Raw genomic sequence first — 17786 nt, 5'->3', positions numbered from 1 at the left:
TGCACTGTGCGGTCGTGGTGGTGGCTCCACGGGTGGGATCAGGGCCCCCAGGTCCTCAGCAGGGAGAGGACTTCTGGTGGAACGGGGCTCCTGGTGAGAATATCCGGCAAGGGGGAGCGAACCGTCAGTGGACACAAAAATTACGAAAATTAAGAAGGGGGGGTAGGGAGCTAACACCATCATTAGGATCCTTTCTGCACGCTTCATAGATCTGGAGCTGCTCTACACCAATCCTTTTGCCCTTTTCCAAGGGAAGCTACTGCTTTTTTGCACATCTAGCCTCCAAAATACCTCAAAATTGCAAGCTTAGAAAGGTTTGAGTGCTTTTCAGCACAGTTAACTTTGAAACCCTGTACTTCCCTTTCACCTTTTATTTGTGATGATATGTTTAATCAGCAAAAACACACCTCTGAATGATGATGATCTGAATGCCACGTTCTTCCCCTTTCCCAATCCCCTGGAATAAGAACAAAACAGGATTGGAGAGCCAAACTGTATTTAAAACATCACCTAAAATTTACAAAAAAAAAAAAAAAAAGTTTTTATTATCTGTTCAAGTAGAAATGTATGGCTTAAACCTGGAGATGTTCACATCTCCCTTGCAGAACAAGGCATGGAATTCCTTCCCCGTATGTGCCAGCAGCCACCGGGAGAAATGAAAATCGGAATAAATCCCAGGATGCAGAGCAGGTAACAAAGACCTTCCCAAGGGAAAAGCAAACAGGACCCCTCGTGGAACCAGTTCACACCCAGCTCGATGAAGAAGTGTTGTGCTCCTGGTTACTGTCCCGGTAGTCACATGGCCAAGGCACCAAGAAATCCTTTAGCATCTGTGGAAAATACTCCCTCACCCACAGCCAGGGTGAAGTCTGTCCCATTGGGGTTTACGGCAGGACTAGAGGAGGGGAAAGGAAAACCTAAGCTGTCCCTGCCTGTGTTATGGAGAGGCACAGACCCTGGTGAACCATCCAGCAGCACTTGACCGTCGTGGTGGGGCTGGGGAGCTCCTGGGGCTGGAGCAGACCTGAGAGGAGGAAGGGAGTGTGTGGACAGGAGACTGGAGAGATGTGGACAACCAAGGGCAAGGAGGACTAGAGGGTGCTCGGGTGTTTGCAGCGAAGATAAAAACAAAGCTGCACAAACAGAGGGCTTACACACTGCAGGAGGGCTTACAGGATGAGATACAAGTGGTCTCAGAGGGAAATGGTGGTTCCTACACGAATACTGCCAGGGAGGTTTAATCCTTTCACCGTGGTGCACAGCTTCGTCATGGACACAGCCCCATCTGTGCTCCCTTACACCCCGGGGATCCCTGCCAGGCATGGGACTGAGAGGAAAGCAACAGGAGAACAAGGTCAGTGCTCATCTCCATCGGGGTCGTGGTGGCAAATGGCTCCCCCTTGCCAGGCAGGCTGCTGTTTGCACCGCAGGAAGGGGCAGCAGGGCAGGCTTTGCTCTCCGATCCTCCGCGAGATGGCAGGTCTGCACCTCCTCCTTGCCCGCGTCAGGCCACGACAGCAGGCATGTTGCTGAGCTCTGCAACAGAAGACAAGCAGTGAGCTATTGACACACCTCCAGCTATTTTGCCAGCAGTCACAAGCAAAGAGCTTGCCCCAAAAAAATCCTGCAGCCCAGGTTGGGTCATTTTGTCTGCTCCTTTAGTCCAGAAATCTGGCGCATGGGGGTATCCCCAACAGACCCCACCTTGCCGTGGAGATCTGAGAGTGCTCAATGCCCTTCTGTTCCTTTTTCACAGCATCCCAGAGTAAAGCAGGTCAGAGGGGACCTCTGGAGCTCTCTGGTCCAACCTCTGCTTGAAGCAGAGCTCAAGGTTGCTCATGGCTTTGATGAAAAGTGATGTTCATCACTGGGGAGGAACCACAGCACTGCACCCATGCTGAGATAACCCATCCATCCTTCACCACGACATGGGCGTGACAGAGGTGACCCCGAGCAGGATCCATCTCCTGCCCCCCCTCACCCCGCTCACCTGTCCTGAACTTGTTGTAGGTGCCGCTCTCCAGCATCGAGCCACCATCGTGGGCACAGCAGGAGAAACTCCGCTCTCGCCACCTGCCAGGGGCAAAGTGCTTGGATCAGGCCACTGCTTGCTGTGGTTCGCCCCGCAGCTCCCTGGAGCCCCGATCACCCTTTTTCTACTTTGTCAGGGCAGGACCTGGCCTGGTACCTGAGGGTTTGCTCAAGTTTTTAGTGAGAAGGGATCCTGATGCACAGCTGTGATGTCTAAGTGTCCACGTTTCACGTGTAAAACAGCATTTTGAAGGCGCCTTTTTGACTAATCCCTCTCCAGCCTTCCAAAGCAAAACTATAGCTGTCTCTCCTTTTCCACACCAAAGCACTCCACATAACCACGCCATGCTTATAAGCAAGCCAGGCTGCTCACCCAGGATCTTCCTGATCTTTCCCCCTGCTGTGACCCGCAGCAGAGCTGTGCTCCCAGCACCCCTGCAGAAAACAGCCCCGAGCTGGCTGGTCTGGTCCCTCCACCCACCCACAGGCAGGTGAAGAGCTGAGCCCAGCACCTCCTGCTGTAGGAGCACAGCCTGGCTTCTGATCCAACCACGGCAGAGCTGAGCATCCAGCAGCCTGACCCCAGTTTCTCCGTTATTAAACATAGATAATGTCTTGGACAGCACAGAAAGAAAGAAAATAGTGTCTGTGACACTCAGGTATTTCTGGGTATATTTCATATTTCAGATAGTTTGTCTGGGAGGATGGATTCCTCAGTGACTCTGATATATGCAGACAGAGACATGAGGTGCACAAATGTTAACAATGAGAGCTCTCCTCCTAAGTTACATCCAATGTCCAAATAATCTAAATAGTAAAAAATAGAAAAATCAGTTCGTTTTCCAGCTTTGATAACTGGATTCTGCTGCTACTCTAAACACACCAAGTCTGCACTGAATCCTTCGGGTAGGTGATGTCTGAGTTACCAAAAGGAAAGGGAAATATATAGCAAGCAGGAGCAGTGCAGAGGCTTTTGGAGACTTTAAGGCCTTTTTTTTTTTTTTTTTTTTTTTTCTAATTCTTCAAGAGGAAGATGTCCTCTAGAGCAGTTTTAACCCTTCAGGTCACTGAAAGCATCCCTTCGTTCCTCCAAGGGGGACAACAGATGAGGCTAGCACGGCCACTAGCAGCTCAGTAGTTACCAGTGCAGAGCGAAGATGAGTGAGATGAGGAGCACAGAGGCCAGGTCCGTCAGGATCCACATGATGTTGTACTGCTGCGGCGTCTGGAAGGGAACAACAGAGGATGTGTCCAACACCAAGGACCCCGAAATACGCAAGAAAGCTGCTCTAGCTCCTCCTTGCTTCTTGATCCTAGCAATTCAGCTCCCTGGTGTGCATGTGAAGTAATATCCTTACGGTGTTTAAGGTATTTGGTGGCATTTTAAAGAGGTCACCTGCCAGTGGGTGTTGGTGCAAAATCATCGGTCTCAATAAGGACAAGTCCGCTGGGTGGCCAAGGAGACTGGACCACATCACAGTAAATACAACAGGGACTTGTTTGGACAGGCAGGCCCTGTAGTTTCCTTTGCTTCCCTATGACATTAATATCAACAGATGGCATTTGGCTGCCCCTGGAAAAACTGTACTTAAGTGAAAACCAGAGAGGGGCTGGGTTGGCTCCTGCTTCAAGTCCAAGAGCATCTGAAGATTTGTCCTCACATCAGACCACTCCCGCCCTCAGAATGGACTGAAATGATGCGGTTTTCTGGGTGGGAGATGGAAGCACTGTAAAATCTACTTCAAGAGCGTGAAACCAGTCATTCAGAGTGGTAACCTGAATGCAGGGACTCTGGTGAGACCAGTGACCCAGGTGCTCCGTAGCCCTATAGGTTGTCAAAGGCACAGTAGAGGGCAGACAAGCAATGTGAAAAGTTCCTCACAGCAGGTTTTTTTTTTTTTTTTTCCCTTTGGGCTTGTGACAACAGACCAAGTTGAGAAGGAATGTAGGCGTTCCTGGGATTTAGGAACTTTTGACAGCAATAAGGTTCTTTAGAAGCTTAGAGATTGAAATCCTCATGCGATATCCACATGTACCCTCAAAGGCCCCTTCCTTTAACCCTAGACAAGTTTCAGTATGACTTATTTTCCCTCATGTCAGGCCTGAGTCTCCAAGTCCAGCCAACCAGGGTTCTTCTCCATGGACCAAGAAGAACCAGGAAATGAGGGTGATGATACCTGGTATGGCTCAGAGGAATGAGGTAAACCAGGTTCATGTTAAGTCTGTCTGCATGCAGAGGAACTTTATTCATGCACAAATCAGCCCATGGTCTCTAAAGGTAGCCATGAATATCTGCCCCCCATTTTGTACCCCGGGAACAAGGGAGGATCACTGCTTACCATGAGGAAGAGGGGCTGGCTGAGATTCTTCAGCGTGTGGACAGCATTAGTGGTCACAGAGTGTGCCCCCGAGCACCACGCCAGGGAGAAGAGCCACGGCTCGTTGATCACATAGAGGTTGGTGGTGATGTTTGCCTCAGCGTATTTCCTTTAAAAGACCAAGAGGCAATTGCCTTCATTAAGAAAAGCAAGGAGGTTAGTACTTCCTTTGGGCTGAATCAAGGAGAGCTGGCAATTCTGTATGGCAATTCTGTCCTAACTTGTTATAGGACGTAGGTCAGGAACAGAAAAAGGAAGCCCAACCAGCCAATAATCGGTTGATAATATCTAATTCCAACACCTACATGGGCAGGGACACCTCCTGCTAGGTCAGGTTGTCCAGAGCCCCTTCCAACCGGCCTTGGGCACTGCCAGGGCTGGGGCACCCCCAGCTCCTCTGGGCAGCCTGGGCCAGGGCCTCAGCGCCCTCAGAGGGAAGAATTTCTTCCCAACGCCTCCCCGAAGCCTCCCCCCTGCCAGGCTCCAGCCGGTGCCCCTCGTCCTGTCCCCCCAGCCCTGACAAAGAGTCCCTCCCCAGCTTCCCTGCCCCCCCTGCAGGCCCTGGCAGGCCGCTGGCAGCTCTCCCCGGGGCCTTCTCTTCCCCAGGCCCACCACCCCCAGCTCTCTCAGCCTGGCCCCACAGCAGAGCTGCTCCAGCCCCTGAGCATCCTCGCGGCCTCCTCCGGGCCCGCTCCAGCAGCTCCGTGTCCTTGTGCTGGGCCCAGAGCTGAACGCAGCGCTGCAGGGGGGGCCTCCCGAGAGCGGGGCCCAGGGGGACAATCCAGCTGGGGGCTGCCAGCTCATATTCAGTATTCCACCTAAAAATGCATTTGTCATCTCCCAATAGTGTGTTTAAAATAATCTTCAAGGTCATTATTCACATTTCTTATGCTTGCAGCAACAGCTGGCCATTTGTGATGTCCTTATAAGTTACTGAAATTTAATATGAAGTGATACCATTTCTCTGTATAACACTAAGGGAATGTATCATCAGTATGAGCATTTGTAAATTTATCTATAGTCTGCCCAGGATTTACCCAGATTTACCCAGATGGATCTAGCTAGCATTTTAAATGTTGGGAAAATTATCATTAAGAAAACATGAACATTATTATTATCCAAAGGGCTAAACGTTTTCTTATACTTGTTTTTAATTATTTTTCAATGCTTTTGAGCATGGGAAAGAACAAAAAATCCTGTTTACAAAAGGAGAGCTGGATAGGTAAGACATTTCATGTGTGTTTTTAAAAATATCTGTTTATGTAAGACAACCATTTTGGAGAATCCTTCAATAAATGTGGAGCTTTCCATTGGAGAGATTACACTGTTAGTGTGTCCCAAGCAACAGAGTACTGGTAGCAACAGAGACAATAATGAAGTCTCCAAAATACCATCTACAAGAGTGTTGTGTTCTCTCACCACAGCATTATGCACTCACACCGATGTTTGTGGAGGCCATAGGAGGTTAAATAGTTGTTTGTTCATTCTCCATGGTTCATTATTAGCAATACTGAGGATGGCATATGTAGAAACCTGGAGACACCTGCATCCTTCTAGTCAGCAAATCCTCAGATCCCAGTGAAGTAGATATGGACTTGGACAAGGAGGGGTGCTACCCTCCTTGCTACGTATGCTACCTCTTGGCCCTACACGGGGTATACTGTAGGAATGAAATAAAGTCCTTCAACTCCAAAATGTAACAGGGTTGGCCACTTAACCTAAAAGAGCTCTTGCCAAAAATGCTGTAGATCCTAGAGCTGGTCACTGGAGGGAGGCATTGCCACACACATGAAGCAAACATCCTCTAGACAACAGCACTTCGGGCTGAAACTGCAACCTACCGGATATCTTCACTGGACATTTCAGTGTAGGCCAGATTGAGTTTGACAATATTGTCCATCAATAGGTCTTCAACTGGGGCTTTAGTGCCCATTGTCTGCTGAAACCCGGGAGCAACAGAGTGAACAAAGGACCTCATATCATTCTCCAACCATAAGACCTGCAGGCAACAAGAGGACTTGGTGAATTCAGTGAGCTCACTTATATGCCATGCCCTTCACACAAATCCAGTAAAGATACGATCTTGAGGGGCTTAACCCAGCCTGTCAAATGATATATTTCTTGAAATGATCAAAGCACATTTAGATTCAGGGTTTAAATTTGCAAGTCACTTTCATCAAGAAATCAGTATTCACTGTTCCTTCTTATCGACTTGAAATCAGTGAGAACATTTCACACAGCCCAACAAAAGACGCGGTGTTTGAAATGAATGAAAAGGCAGCTTTGGTGAATGGGAAAGGCAACAGAAAATACCCTCTTCTCCCATTATCATAGCATGGGAGCAGATATGGATCAGCCTAACTCTGGACATCAATGGATATAACCTGCTCCACATGGATTTAGCATCCATCCTAAGCAAGGAGTTAACAGTGAGGGAGGAAGGCAATAAAGCTCCCAGCTACTTTAATTTAAACCAGGAGTTTCTATGCAATATATAAAATAAGTATAGGTGGCTTATTAGGGTGTACGCTGACAATTATCACAATGATGAAAGGACACAGTTAGGGGCCTAAGGCATCACCGGGTATATCTACACTTTCTGATTTCCTGTGTTGCTGTAGCATTATGCCACTTTGTACCTGCTGAGGAACTGATAGTAGAAGTATATTCCAAATGATGCCTCTGAAAACAATTGGGACGCAAGGGGAAAGACTGCATGCTCGTGAAGTCACGCCAAGTATGACCCCAATTCAGAGAACAAGAAAAAGGGATACAAAGAAGAGCGGCCAGCCTACCAGATGGGGTCTAATCCCGGACTCATTGAGGATGACTTCCAGGGTTCTGTTGATCCACGAGTACCTGTAAGGATGTTTCTCTGGAGGGCGGTAGAGATCAAATATAACAAGTTTATTCTGACTGTCTGCGAGGCGCAAGAAATTACTTAGCTTGTAAATTGACTGATTCATTGCCTGGTTTTGATCTGCCCTTGACAGTGAGCCCATGCATGAAAAGGGTTTGTCCTAGAAACAAACAGATGTAAAAAGGAAATCAGTCAGCCAGTCATATCTAGGAGCAAGCTGCATGCAAACATTTCATACCTCTGTAAGCGAAAAAGTTTGGCATCAACCCTCAGTAGGTGAGGATATTCTATTCTGCTTAGCTCTTCTACCTGAGAAACATGGATAATTAACCCAGATGACACTGCTTCTGGGACATAAATTGTGTAGCTAGCTCTGCTGTTCTTCTCTGTCCCATCACGTAAACCGTATTACACACAGCACCTTGCACAAGTACCTGTTTTCTTCTTTCTCCAGACCATCTGTTCTGCTGCTGCCATGATAAGGAGCTACAAGAACACCCACCAGCCAAACAAAATAGGTCTCCTAGGCCTAAAGGACAAAAGGACAAAGCAAGGAGACCCCCAACTGAATGACTTCTACCAACTAAGTGTGGGCTCAACCAAAAGTTTCTCTCCTAACTTTCATACTAATAAGCTGTAGCCAGCCAGTGTCTCTTCTACAACATCACAGTCATTTATGGTGCTTGCCTTAAGGAACCATGCTCCAGCATTCAACTCCTTCAGGGTATCCCAGGAGAACAAGGCTGCATTTTGAGCAGTGTCGTTGGGATAGACCTCCCTGATGTTGGTTGTCCTCCTCAGGCTGCTGTCATGCATGAGGAAAGGAACACCGTCGTAGCTGTTGGAGAGCAAGAATTCAGGTCACCTGGAGTGGAGATCATTCATGGCACAAGCAGAGTCAAACCAGGTGAGAACAACGTGTGGGCCACCATGAATGCAGCAGTACAGCCTCCCTTAGAGCAGAGGGTAGGGTAGGAAAGAAGGCTGACACTCAAGATACCAAACTATTTCAAGCTTAAATATTTCTGGGTCACCTTGGTGAAGCTGTACCTCACTGTGACTCATTTTCCTCAGGGGCAAAGTGGAGATGGTGACATTTATGCCTGCCAGCCCCTAAAAGAAAATGGGTAGTAACTTGTGGCCAAAGGCTCTTTCTGCTGACACCAAAGTGCTTCTACAGGTTTCAGAGGACTGAAGTTTGAATGGATAGAAAGGCAAAATTCTCTTTTATAGAAAGGTCTTTATTAATAGAACACCTAAGTATTAGTATTTTAGTTACTTAGTGCCTGGAAACTGCTCATCCTGCCCAGTAGGTTAGAAGGTCATGGCAAAGAGTCCCATACACAAAGGTAATTAAAGGTCTAGTAATTATATCAATGATGGCACAGGTCTAAATACAATTTTCTGGTGGTTTCTAGGCCTGATAAGACCTTCAGTGAGGCCTGGAAGTCAGACTACAGTAGGAACTTGTCTCTGTATGTTGCAAAAGTATTTAAAATATACTGTAGAAATAATGACTGTTAGATAAGAGCTTATTGAGAAAAGCCATGTCCCACAGCCCTTAGCATCATGCAGCAGCTGAGGGACCCTGTCCCAGCCGTTGGCAGAACCAAATTGCCCAAAATTACATGGCAACTCTCCAAAGGCAACTCTTAGAAGAAGTATCTGCTTTGGGAAGTGTTATGTTTTCCCCTTACCTAATGGTGACATCTGTTTCAAGACCATCCCCACCATGTTCAATTGTCTTCTGAAATGACATCTCAGTGTTTTCTGGTGCCAGCTGGGGAAAAAAAATGGGCCATGAGCAGACTGGCTTTAGACACACTCTGGAGGACTCTGTAAATACTTTCTGTCTCCTTGTAACGCCTGTTTTGTATTAAAGGACCACCATTATCTTGTTAAAGTCTCCCGTTTGCTTTCTTCCACCTTAGCCACCAAACCCACCATGTCTCTCAGGGTTCCCTGTTAGCAAACGCACAGAGCGATCATTTGGCACACAGTTCCAAACGGAAAAGTCTCCCTTTCCACCCTCCATTGATTTCTTGGGGGGAAAAAATGATGATGATGAAGGCAACAGCACACAGGATGAAGAAATGATGTAAAATAGCTTCTCCAAACCTACCATCGGTGCTCCGCGGTGTCCAATGAGGGCTGGCTTTGGTCCAAGTGTCCCCTCCTCTCTGATGCAAGGAGAGTACATCCCCAGAGGTATCAAGAAAAGAAAGAGAAGGATAGCCAGGTATGGACCAACAATTACCACCTGAACAACTGCAAAAATTTGAAGGAGGAATGCTAGAGTTAATCCATTTGGTAGCACAGCGTTTGCCTTGCAGCTTGACTTTTAATACAGCCCTCCAGCTAAGTAACTGTTGGGCTTTGTCCCATCCCATTTTCCATCCCTTCTTCCCCTAATTTTCACCGTCTGTCCAAACAATACAGTCCAGGACGAAGAAGGATTTGGGCTGTTTAGGCTAGGATTGCAAGTTTTGTGCTGCACTTGCATCTCACTATGCCGTCCAGCAAGACACAGCCTTCATTTCTTTTTCATTAGAGATGATGCAATGCAATTTCCCCTACCTGTAGAGGAATGATCCTCAACAGAAGGATGCTTTTTTTTTTTTTTTTCTTACTCAAATAAGAGCAGGCAACATTTTAAAGTTTCATTCCCCTCCAGGTGAATGCTTCCCTGGTTTCTTCAGACTGCTGTCACTGGCTTTCTGTACGTGACATGCAGTCTCCTACTGACACTGGCTGCATGGGTACTGCATCTCAGAAACCTGCCAACTCATTACCTATGGTCTCTGGAGTCTGTTGACATATTACTCAAGAGTCCCAGCGGGCAACCTTCACCTCAGAGAATGAAACAGTTCCTCTGAGAAGCACCTGTGCACCAAAATTCCTTATTTAGGTGTGTACCACCACCCCTCTGCACACTGTATTAGTGGCTCTGAAAGAACTTGGGGTTACACCAAGTCAATGTATGGAGTTGAGTGACCATTAGGCACAGTGGGTTGTAAAGTCTTGGGTCCCAACATGTTCCTCCCTACCCCCAGCTGCAGTTAAATGTAGAGAAATTCCTAGGTAGGAAACAAAATGCTCCCACCAGCACATTCTGTCTGAAGTCAATGGTTTCTGTTACAAATCAACATCTGCAGATGGGTGTCATGTAGACAACACTGGATATATGGAGAAACTGGGTCAGAGAAAAAGAGCCAGAGCCAGGCTCTTCTGCAGTTGTTCTTGACTCCTTGCCCTTACACTTCCTGGAGCTCTCAAAGGGATAACACCAGGAAAGGAAAGCAAAATTCCTTAACAACCAATCTGAAAACTCTTTTCCCCATCTCATCTGGCTTCTCCTAAGATCCTCTAGTATGGACTGACTTTCTGAGACAGTGAAACTGAGCATAGCAATTTTGGACACTGGTTGCTCTCTCCTGCAAAATTCTGACCAAATTTTCACGCATGATCTAGAACTTGGGGACTTTTGCTAATCTCCTTATCTTTAGGGCTTGTCACAACCTTGGTATACACCAAAACTTTGCAAGGTAGCATGCAAATCACTAACAAATATGGACAGGCCCAAGACAGTGCATAGGCTAAGCCCCAGCCCTGCTGATTTCTCTGGAATACTCAAAAACTAAAATTCAACTCTAGCTGGAATGTGGATGTGGGAGGAAACAGCTCCTGCACGCTTGATTTTCCACACTGATATGTGTCTTTTGTCATACAGGGAGCAGGAAGCAGAGCTACTGTACCTTTCTTGTCTGCTCTGATGGCATACAGAGCCATGGGCCAGGAGAGGAGGACCATGATAGTTATTGCCCCTATGTGGAGATAGGGGGCTGTGATCTGGAAAGGAGAAAAAAGGATTTTATTCAAAGGATGAAGTGTGGATACAGACAGAAACAAGCCCCAACACAGCTGCAGCCTCCCACATAGATGGGCTCCTGCTGTGGACATCAGCAGTTTATCTTCTCTCCCACACCCAGGTTGGATCCACAAAACACCTCCTGAGTCAGGGCAGAGAGATGTGCCTGGCTGGTTCCCCGCACTGAGGAGTGCTCCTCACTTCAGTATAAAGCTCTCCTTTCCTCTCAACCAGCCAAAAGGGACAAGTCTGTCCTTGTCCAGGATGGTTTGGCAAACAATCACCTTTACTACTACGTCATAACCTGTGAACATCTTCCAGAGAGCACCAGTTTTAATCCAATCTAATCCAGTCCAATCTTATCCATGTAACAGTCATCTCCACTGCAACTAAATCATCAATCTAATGTCAACAAACCGGAATTTCCTCAGCCTTTCCTATCGCTTGGCCAACTCTCTAAAATGTAAGGGTTGAAGAAAAGCAGAAGTCATTGAGAGATGTCATTGTGTGTGAGAACGTCTGCCCTGGATACCTGATCCCAACTTCTTTTGACCAGAAGCAGGATGCAGTTGCATAAACAAAGGTGCCACCTGAGATGCCCAGGATATTTGAGATAGTTATGCAGGGCTAGTGGACAGAACACAGGATTTGTTAAAGACTGGTGTCCTTTGGGAACAGCAGCTGAAGCATCTCAAAGGGCATGAACACCCAAAATAAACCACACCTGTGGGAAACCCAAAAGATTTTGTGTCTCCTTCTCCCCATCCTCTTCCCCTAGAGTCTGAAAAGGGGAGGAAAAGCTGACACTTTCTCTTAACCTTTGCCAGTGCATTAGCCCTGATTCCCATCCTCAGGGGATGAAGCTCTTCTGGGTCGCAGGAGACTGAAATTGGGCTAATGCTAAAAGCTGCTGAGCTGGCATGAGCTGAGTAGGGAGTGAGTTCTCACTCCAGTAACCCCACCAGCCAAACGGATCTGATTTACCTGCCCTCAGCACCTGCTAATTAACAGTGCACTTAAAACAAGTTTGCCAAAAAAAAGGGAAAAAAAGATACGACTTCCCCAAAGGAGACATGTTATATCAAACAAATAGCTTGATACCAAACCTCAGGTCTTGGCTTCCTTCCTTCCTACGGGAAATGTTAAGTCTTAATAAAAGTCAAAACTGCACAGACTGCCAGGAAAACCCATGTGAAAAACATTTACCATATGGAATATTTTCCACTGATTGCCACACAATACTTCAAGAAACCAGTTGCTTTTTTCAAAGAACCTCCTTTCAAACAAACCTCTTACCTGGAATGAGAGGCGGACTGTTTTCCACTGATCTCCCCAGAGTACAGATAATATGAAGAGGGCTGTGATAGAGAAGCCCAGGACAAGAAAAGTCCCAATCTGGGGAGATACAAAGGACATTAATAAGCTTTGGCATTTCTGCATAGGTTGTGCAATCTATTTGCCTAACAGGCTTCTTTAATCAGCTTGGACTCAATAAATTCGGGATGCACAAGCTTGGCTGTGCCACTTCATAGACAAAGAGATCTAATGGGACTAAAACCAGACCCACAGTGCTATAAATTGGATTTTCTGTATGGCAAAACTGATTTTACAAGTTAAGTACCTAACCTGAGTCAGCCCTCAAGGCTCCCTCTCTAGTCACGGGAGAAAGAGAGGAATTTACAGAGGTGATCCATTTCCACTTGCTTTACGATGAGAGATGCCTCTCTCTGTCTGTTGACGCAGATGGAGCCTAGATGAACAACTATCGTTAAATCCTGTAGTTGGCTGAACTCAGAAACACCAAGTTAAACCCAAAAGAGACATCAGCACAGCTTCCTTATGCTGAGTTGCTTTGGAAGAGGCTTCAGCAACTGCAAACATTTCTGTAGTTCAGAAATAAGAATTTAATCTTTAACTAAAAAAAAGTGAAGGGGTAGCTCATGCTGTGCTGTGGCTTCTTGTCCAGGTTGGTACCAAGCAGTTATGATGGCAGGCTCTTCCTGGAACCTTATTTGTCTGCTGAGAACTAAACACAAGTAGAAACTGGAACCAAGGCCCTAACTAGTCTTCAGGGAGATCCTACAGATCAGCATCCTAATAATCAGTCCCTAATCTCTTCCACATAGGGACGCAGTGTTGGTATTTTCCACAAATTGCTCTACAGCTTTCTGGATCTTCTGGAAGCCCATTTTTGATAGTAAAATTGATCATTTCCACTGTGTAAATGAAGAAACAGAGGATGGAGTATTCTGACATTCAACTATTCCCCTTCACAGCAAGATTTGCAATCTTATTACACTTTCCCCTAAGCTTCATGGCTTATTTTTTAAAAGCCTCACCTGGCTTTCAAGAAGTTCTTAAGAAAGGTGGTTTCTAAAGCATCATTTTGCAGCAACAGCTCCCTGAGGAGTTGTTTCTATGCCTTCCAAACTCCACGTGGCTTTTCCAAAACCACCCCAAGACCAAAAGACACGGGGCACCAGGATGCCTTGGAAAAGCCAGGTTTCTGTTCTGCAGAGGAAGCAGCCACCGTTTTTAAAGCTGTTGGGTCCTGCTACAGGGACTTACGCTGTGCTCCTCATGGAAACTTTGCCTTTGTCTACATGCAACCACATGTAGGCATGTCAAATGCAGACATCCTCACCTCAGTGAGTCACCACGGGCTCCTTTTAGAGCCAGTGGGGAAAAAAGGTACTTTAGGTGTGATTCATCTCATCTCAATTTAAGTGTCTATGACCAGCTGGATGATTTGCATCCTCGGAGGGTTCATTTCCCTCATCTGACTGCACAGGGAGCTTGGGGTGATTAGCTCACTTGGAGATATCATTAGTACGGATATTTAAAGCCTCCTAAGATTAACCTCCTCCCTCTCTCCTATGATCTAAGCTGTTTTGCATGCAGGGAAACACCACAGGCTGATGGTTTAAAGCATGGTTAGGGTTACCAGAAAACTCTCTCCCCACCTTGTGACTCCAGTGCAGGTACAGCTGCTGACCTTCTGCAAGCAAACACATCGCTAGGACCTGGGAAAGCAAGAAGAGATTGTTTGCATCCTGGTACAAAATGACAAAATGAGGCATTTCTGGAATTATTTTTGCATAGGGAAGTCACTTTACTCTAGACCTTTGTGCACAATGGCAACGCAGGACAGGTGGATGGAGAGAAGCGGTTATTGCTACAGTAAATATGTTCCTGAAATGGCCAAGCACTCACCAAAACTGCCTTGTAGGGTCAAAACCTTCTCATGGGTGACAGATAGTTGAGCATTTTGGGGTACACACTTTGTGACTGCACTCTGATATATAGAATATGGCCTGGGCCAGCAGCCATGACATGAAAAATAGAGCAGCAACCTTACTTTTTTTCTATGTATTTGTTGTCACTAAAGGCACATCATCCATGGGGGACAGCTCAGGGAATAAAAGTCTCAAAAAAAACCCAAAAACACAAAACAAACAAACAAACAGAAAAACAGAGCAGAGAGCAAAGGAAAGCACACAGTGACAGTAATTGCAAGAAATGCAAGAAATGCACATCTCAGAATGTGGAAAACTGCCTTGGAGATTCAAAACCTCTGGTTTGTATTAGGTTAATTTTTAATCCCCAGCTGTGGCCCTATGGCTGGTGTGTTCCTTTCCCTGCTGGCAGGTTGGAGCCCTTGGGGATCAGGGTCCCTTAAGGACAGCACCAACCCCAGCCAGGGCAGGGGACAACCTGAGATGCCCTGAACACCAAGTAAAGGATGAGGAAAACCAGTCCGTGGCTCTTCTGGAGACTAGCTTCAGGTTGTCACAGACAACTGATGAACCTGGTGACGAGTTTCACCAGCCCAGGTGCCTTGTGATGAGTTTCACCAGCCCAGACGCCTTGCTGCTGTGCAAACACGTGGGTCTATGCTCAGGTGCATGGAGCAAGCTTCCCAACAAGTGTAAGGGACGGTCTGGGAACCAGTATCACCAGATATGAGGGTTTAGAGAAAAAACATCTGTTAGCAGTCCTCAGTACTCCACTGAGATGATAATTTATGATCCAGGTCCTTGCAGACTGTAACACAGTGGGACTGTGTGAAAGCAGGACAAAGAGATTTAGGGCAATAATGTGTTGGGAAGGGGAGCTGTTCTCCTGAAACCCAACTATAAAGGAATGTAAGGTGATTCCGACCCAGCTACAAATACCCTCTCTTTCCAGGATGATGCTGATTTGAGGCAAGATAAGCTCAGCAGAGAATACAGATCAGCCTTTAAGTGCTACTTGACATGTCAGCCTCCTTCAATTGAATCCTACACCCAGGACATGATGAGTAACCGCGGGAGCAGTTCACAGAGAACTGAATTACTGCTGAAGATCTTAAACCAGGCACATTTAAATAAGCCATTTTAGAAAAATGAAGGGAAAAGACACTTTCAAAATCTCCCCTTTTCGGCAAGCAATGTTACGAAGACTTGGTCCTTGCCTAAGGTGCATCCAAACACCTACTTCAGAGGCCGTGCTCAACTAGACTCTCCCCTGCTACTCCTGTGTAACTTTCTTACAAAAGATGCAGCATATTTGGGGATGCCATTGGAGGAAAAGCTCGTTTTTATGGATAGAGGTAACAGCTCATTACCAGCTTACAAGAAGTATAATCACCAATTTTCATCCCCGGATGGTGAAGGAGGAACTCTCGCAGTTGCCCCACTGGTCACTGGAGGAGAACACGTCTTGATGGACCGGTGAGATGATGTGATGTGGACAAGATCTGTCCTCTGTGTGCTCTGGCTCCTCAAAAGCTGCCTCAGGACCTGTCTGATCTGCTCTTCCATGGAGAGCAGCTGTGTTTAGCAGTGTCTCACACGGTTCCACCTACAGCAAGACTTCTTCAGGCCAAAGGACAACCACCACCAGCAGGTCTGGCTCCTCCAAACTGCTCCTACACATACCCTGGGATTCACTGCAATGGGGGCTTGACAGCACAAGCCAGGTTTCTACATTCACTTTCTGGCAAAAAAAAAATGCAGGCTTTCAGAGCTTCCATGATACCCCAATCTCTCAGGGATGAAGACTTGAGGTCACTCTTTGGACTTCAGTGCCAATGTACAATTTTGAGTCGTCTTCTTAGCGTATGAATGCAGAGGCCCCAGCACATCTGAACCCCTTTACATTATACAGTCAGGAGTTACCTCCTCAAAAACCCCTTGGAATGAATGTGTTTAACTGCAGAGAGGCAAATATCATCTTCTGTGTTTGAAAGACTGAACAAGAAAGTATTTTTCTTCTCCCCTGAGCCTGAACTGTCCTGCAACAAGACCCCGCAGCTTAACCTTTTAGCTCTAATGGGGATGAGAAGATTGCCTTGGGAGTGATAACAATTAAATTAATTGAAACTGATTGTCTGAAGAAAATTACACTGATGCATGCAGGCGGAGAGAGCCTTTGCACAGACAGCAAGTGCTTTGTTGTGCAGCACTTTGTTCAGCCACTGGTGGCTGCTGGGCAGAAGAGTGTTTGCTTCAGTGGTTCACAATAAGGACGTGGAAGGAGGCCTCCAGGCCCCAGTTGGGTGGAGGAAGAGACTACGATGCTCACAAACAAAACCACGCCAAGCACTGCTTGCTGTAAAAACTCTGCTCCAGCAAGGGCATCAGTGTGCTCAGCTTTCTGACATGTTGGGCTGCTGATGCAAAACATCACCAGGAAGCATTGCCTGGGTGAAGATCTCTGGTCCTTCCTGCAACACGTGGAATCCTCCCTCCTCCACATCCCCATCCCATGTCCCTGCAGGTCAGGATGTCTGTCCCAGGTGATTGAAATTGGCTGATTCAGCCAAAAACTGTTGAGAAATAACAGGCAGGCAGCACAGCCAGCCTCTTAGGAAACAAGGCAAAAGCAAGTTTTCACACGGAGCCAACATGGTCACAGCCCACCATGGTTCAAAAAGGGTTTCTACGTGTTCCTAAGACCTGGTGAAGAACAGACCATGGTTTAACCTAAGTCTAGCTACGATGTGTGATACCAACAGTCTTGTAGGGAAGTCACACATCACAGGAACCACCAGTGGCTCAATGCAGAAGGTATTTCTGCTGTGTTACGCCCCCTGAACATCACTTGGGTAGGAGGGAGAAGTGCTCAGGGAAGTGCCAGCTGGCTGTGGTTGCTCAAGAGTGCTGAACCTCTGGAGATGAATGTTTTTGCTGGGATAGCAGTAGCCTGATGCACCCCAAGGTGGGAGGTCCCTGACTTGCTGTAGCCATGCCCTGCCTCTTTTGCCTCTGTGGAAAGCCACTGCACATTTTGAGATAGCAGGAGCACGAACAGCCTTGTGCCTCCCAGAACTTAACATCAGTGCATGCAGGAGTCTTGCCAAATTAGGCACGATGGACATAATGATGCAAGCAAGAAGGGCAAGTGCCCTTAGAAATACCCAGTGACTTTAGGCGGGTTACTTAACAGCTTCATGAAGATGAGGAGCAAATGGATCCTGACCGCACATGCATCTTTGGCAAAGCTCAGAGTTGCCCAAAGTAACATTGCAACCACCAAACTACCCACACTGATCCATTAACACCAGGAAAGCTAGGTAGACCTAGCTAAATAACAGAGATTAAGCTCTACAGCCACCAGCACACCTCAAAATCCTTGTAATTAAATATTGTTATTTGACCTACTTAGA

General features: G+C 46.8%; 1 protein-coding gene across 12 annotated transcripts in view; it reads right to left on the bottom strand.

Moving 5' to 3' along the window:
* Positions 1 to 482: 482 nt before the first annotated feature.
* Positions 483 to 17786, bottom strand: part of LOC308187921 (serine/threonine-protein kinase PAK 1) — a 115515-nt gene continuing 98211 nt past the window's right edge. For 9 of the 12 annotated variants that reach the window (XM_080576354.1, XM_080576342.1, XM_080576351.1 and 6 more), the window contains 12 exons: positions 14101 to 14160; positions 12434 to 12532; positions 11025 to 11118; positions 9392 to 9537; positions 8967 to 9049; positions 7957 to 8107; positions 7205 to 7429; positions 6251 to 6408; positions 4371 to 4518; positions 3174 to 3256; positions 1991 to 2073; positions 483 to 1536 (listed from right to left, as the gene is read on the bottom strand). In XM_080576354.1, the coding sequence (XP_080432480.1) occupies positions 1505 to 1536; positions 1991 to 2073; positions 3174 to 3256; positions 4371 to 4518; positions 6251 to 6408; positions 7205 to 7429; positions 7957 to 8107; positions 8967 to 9049; positions 9392 to 9537; positions 11025 to 11118; positions 12434 to 12532; positions 14101 to 14160 (1362 nt within the window). In that variant the 3' untranslated portion in view covers positions 483 to 1504. Of the gene's footprint in view, positions 1537 to 1990; positions 2074 to 3173; positions 3257 to 4370; positions 4519 to 6250; positions 6409 to 7204; positions 7430 to 7956; positions 8108 to 8830; positions 9050 to 9391; positions 9538 to 11024; positions 11119 to 12433; positions 12533 to 14100; positions 14161 to 17786 lie in introns of those variants that run through there. The other 3 variants (XM_080576343.1, XR_013945010.1, XM_080576344.1) reach the window with 3 other exon arrangements.

Source organism: Anser brachyrhynchus (assembly GCF_964034855.1).
Source record: "Anser brachyrhynchus genome assembly, chromosome: 1".
NCBI lineage: Eukaryota > Metazoa > Chordata > Aves > Anseriformes > Anatidae > Anser > Anser brachyrhynchus.
Note: the sequence above shows the minus strand (reverse complement) of the source record. Positions and strands in the feature narration are given on the sequence as shown.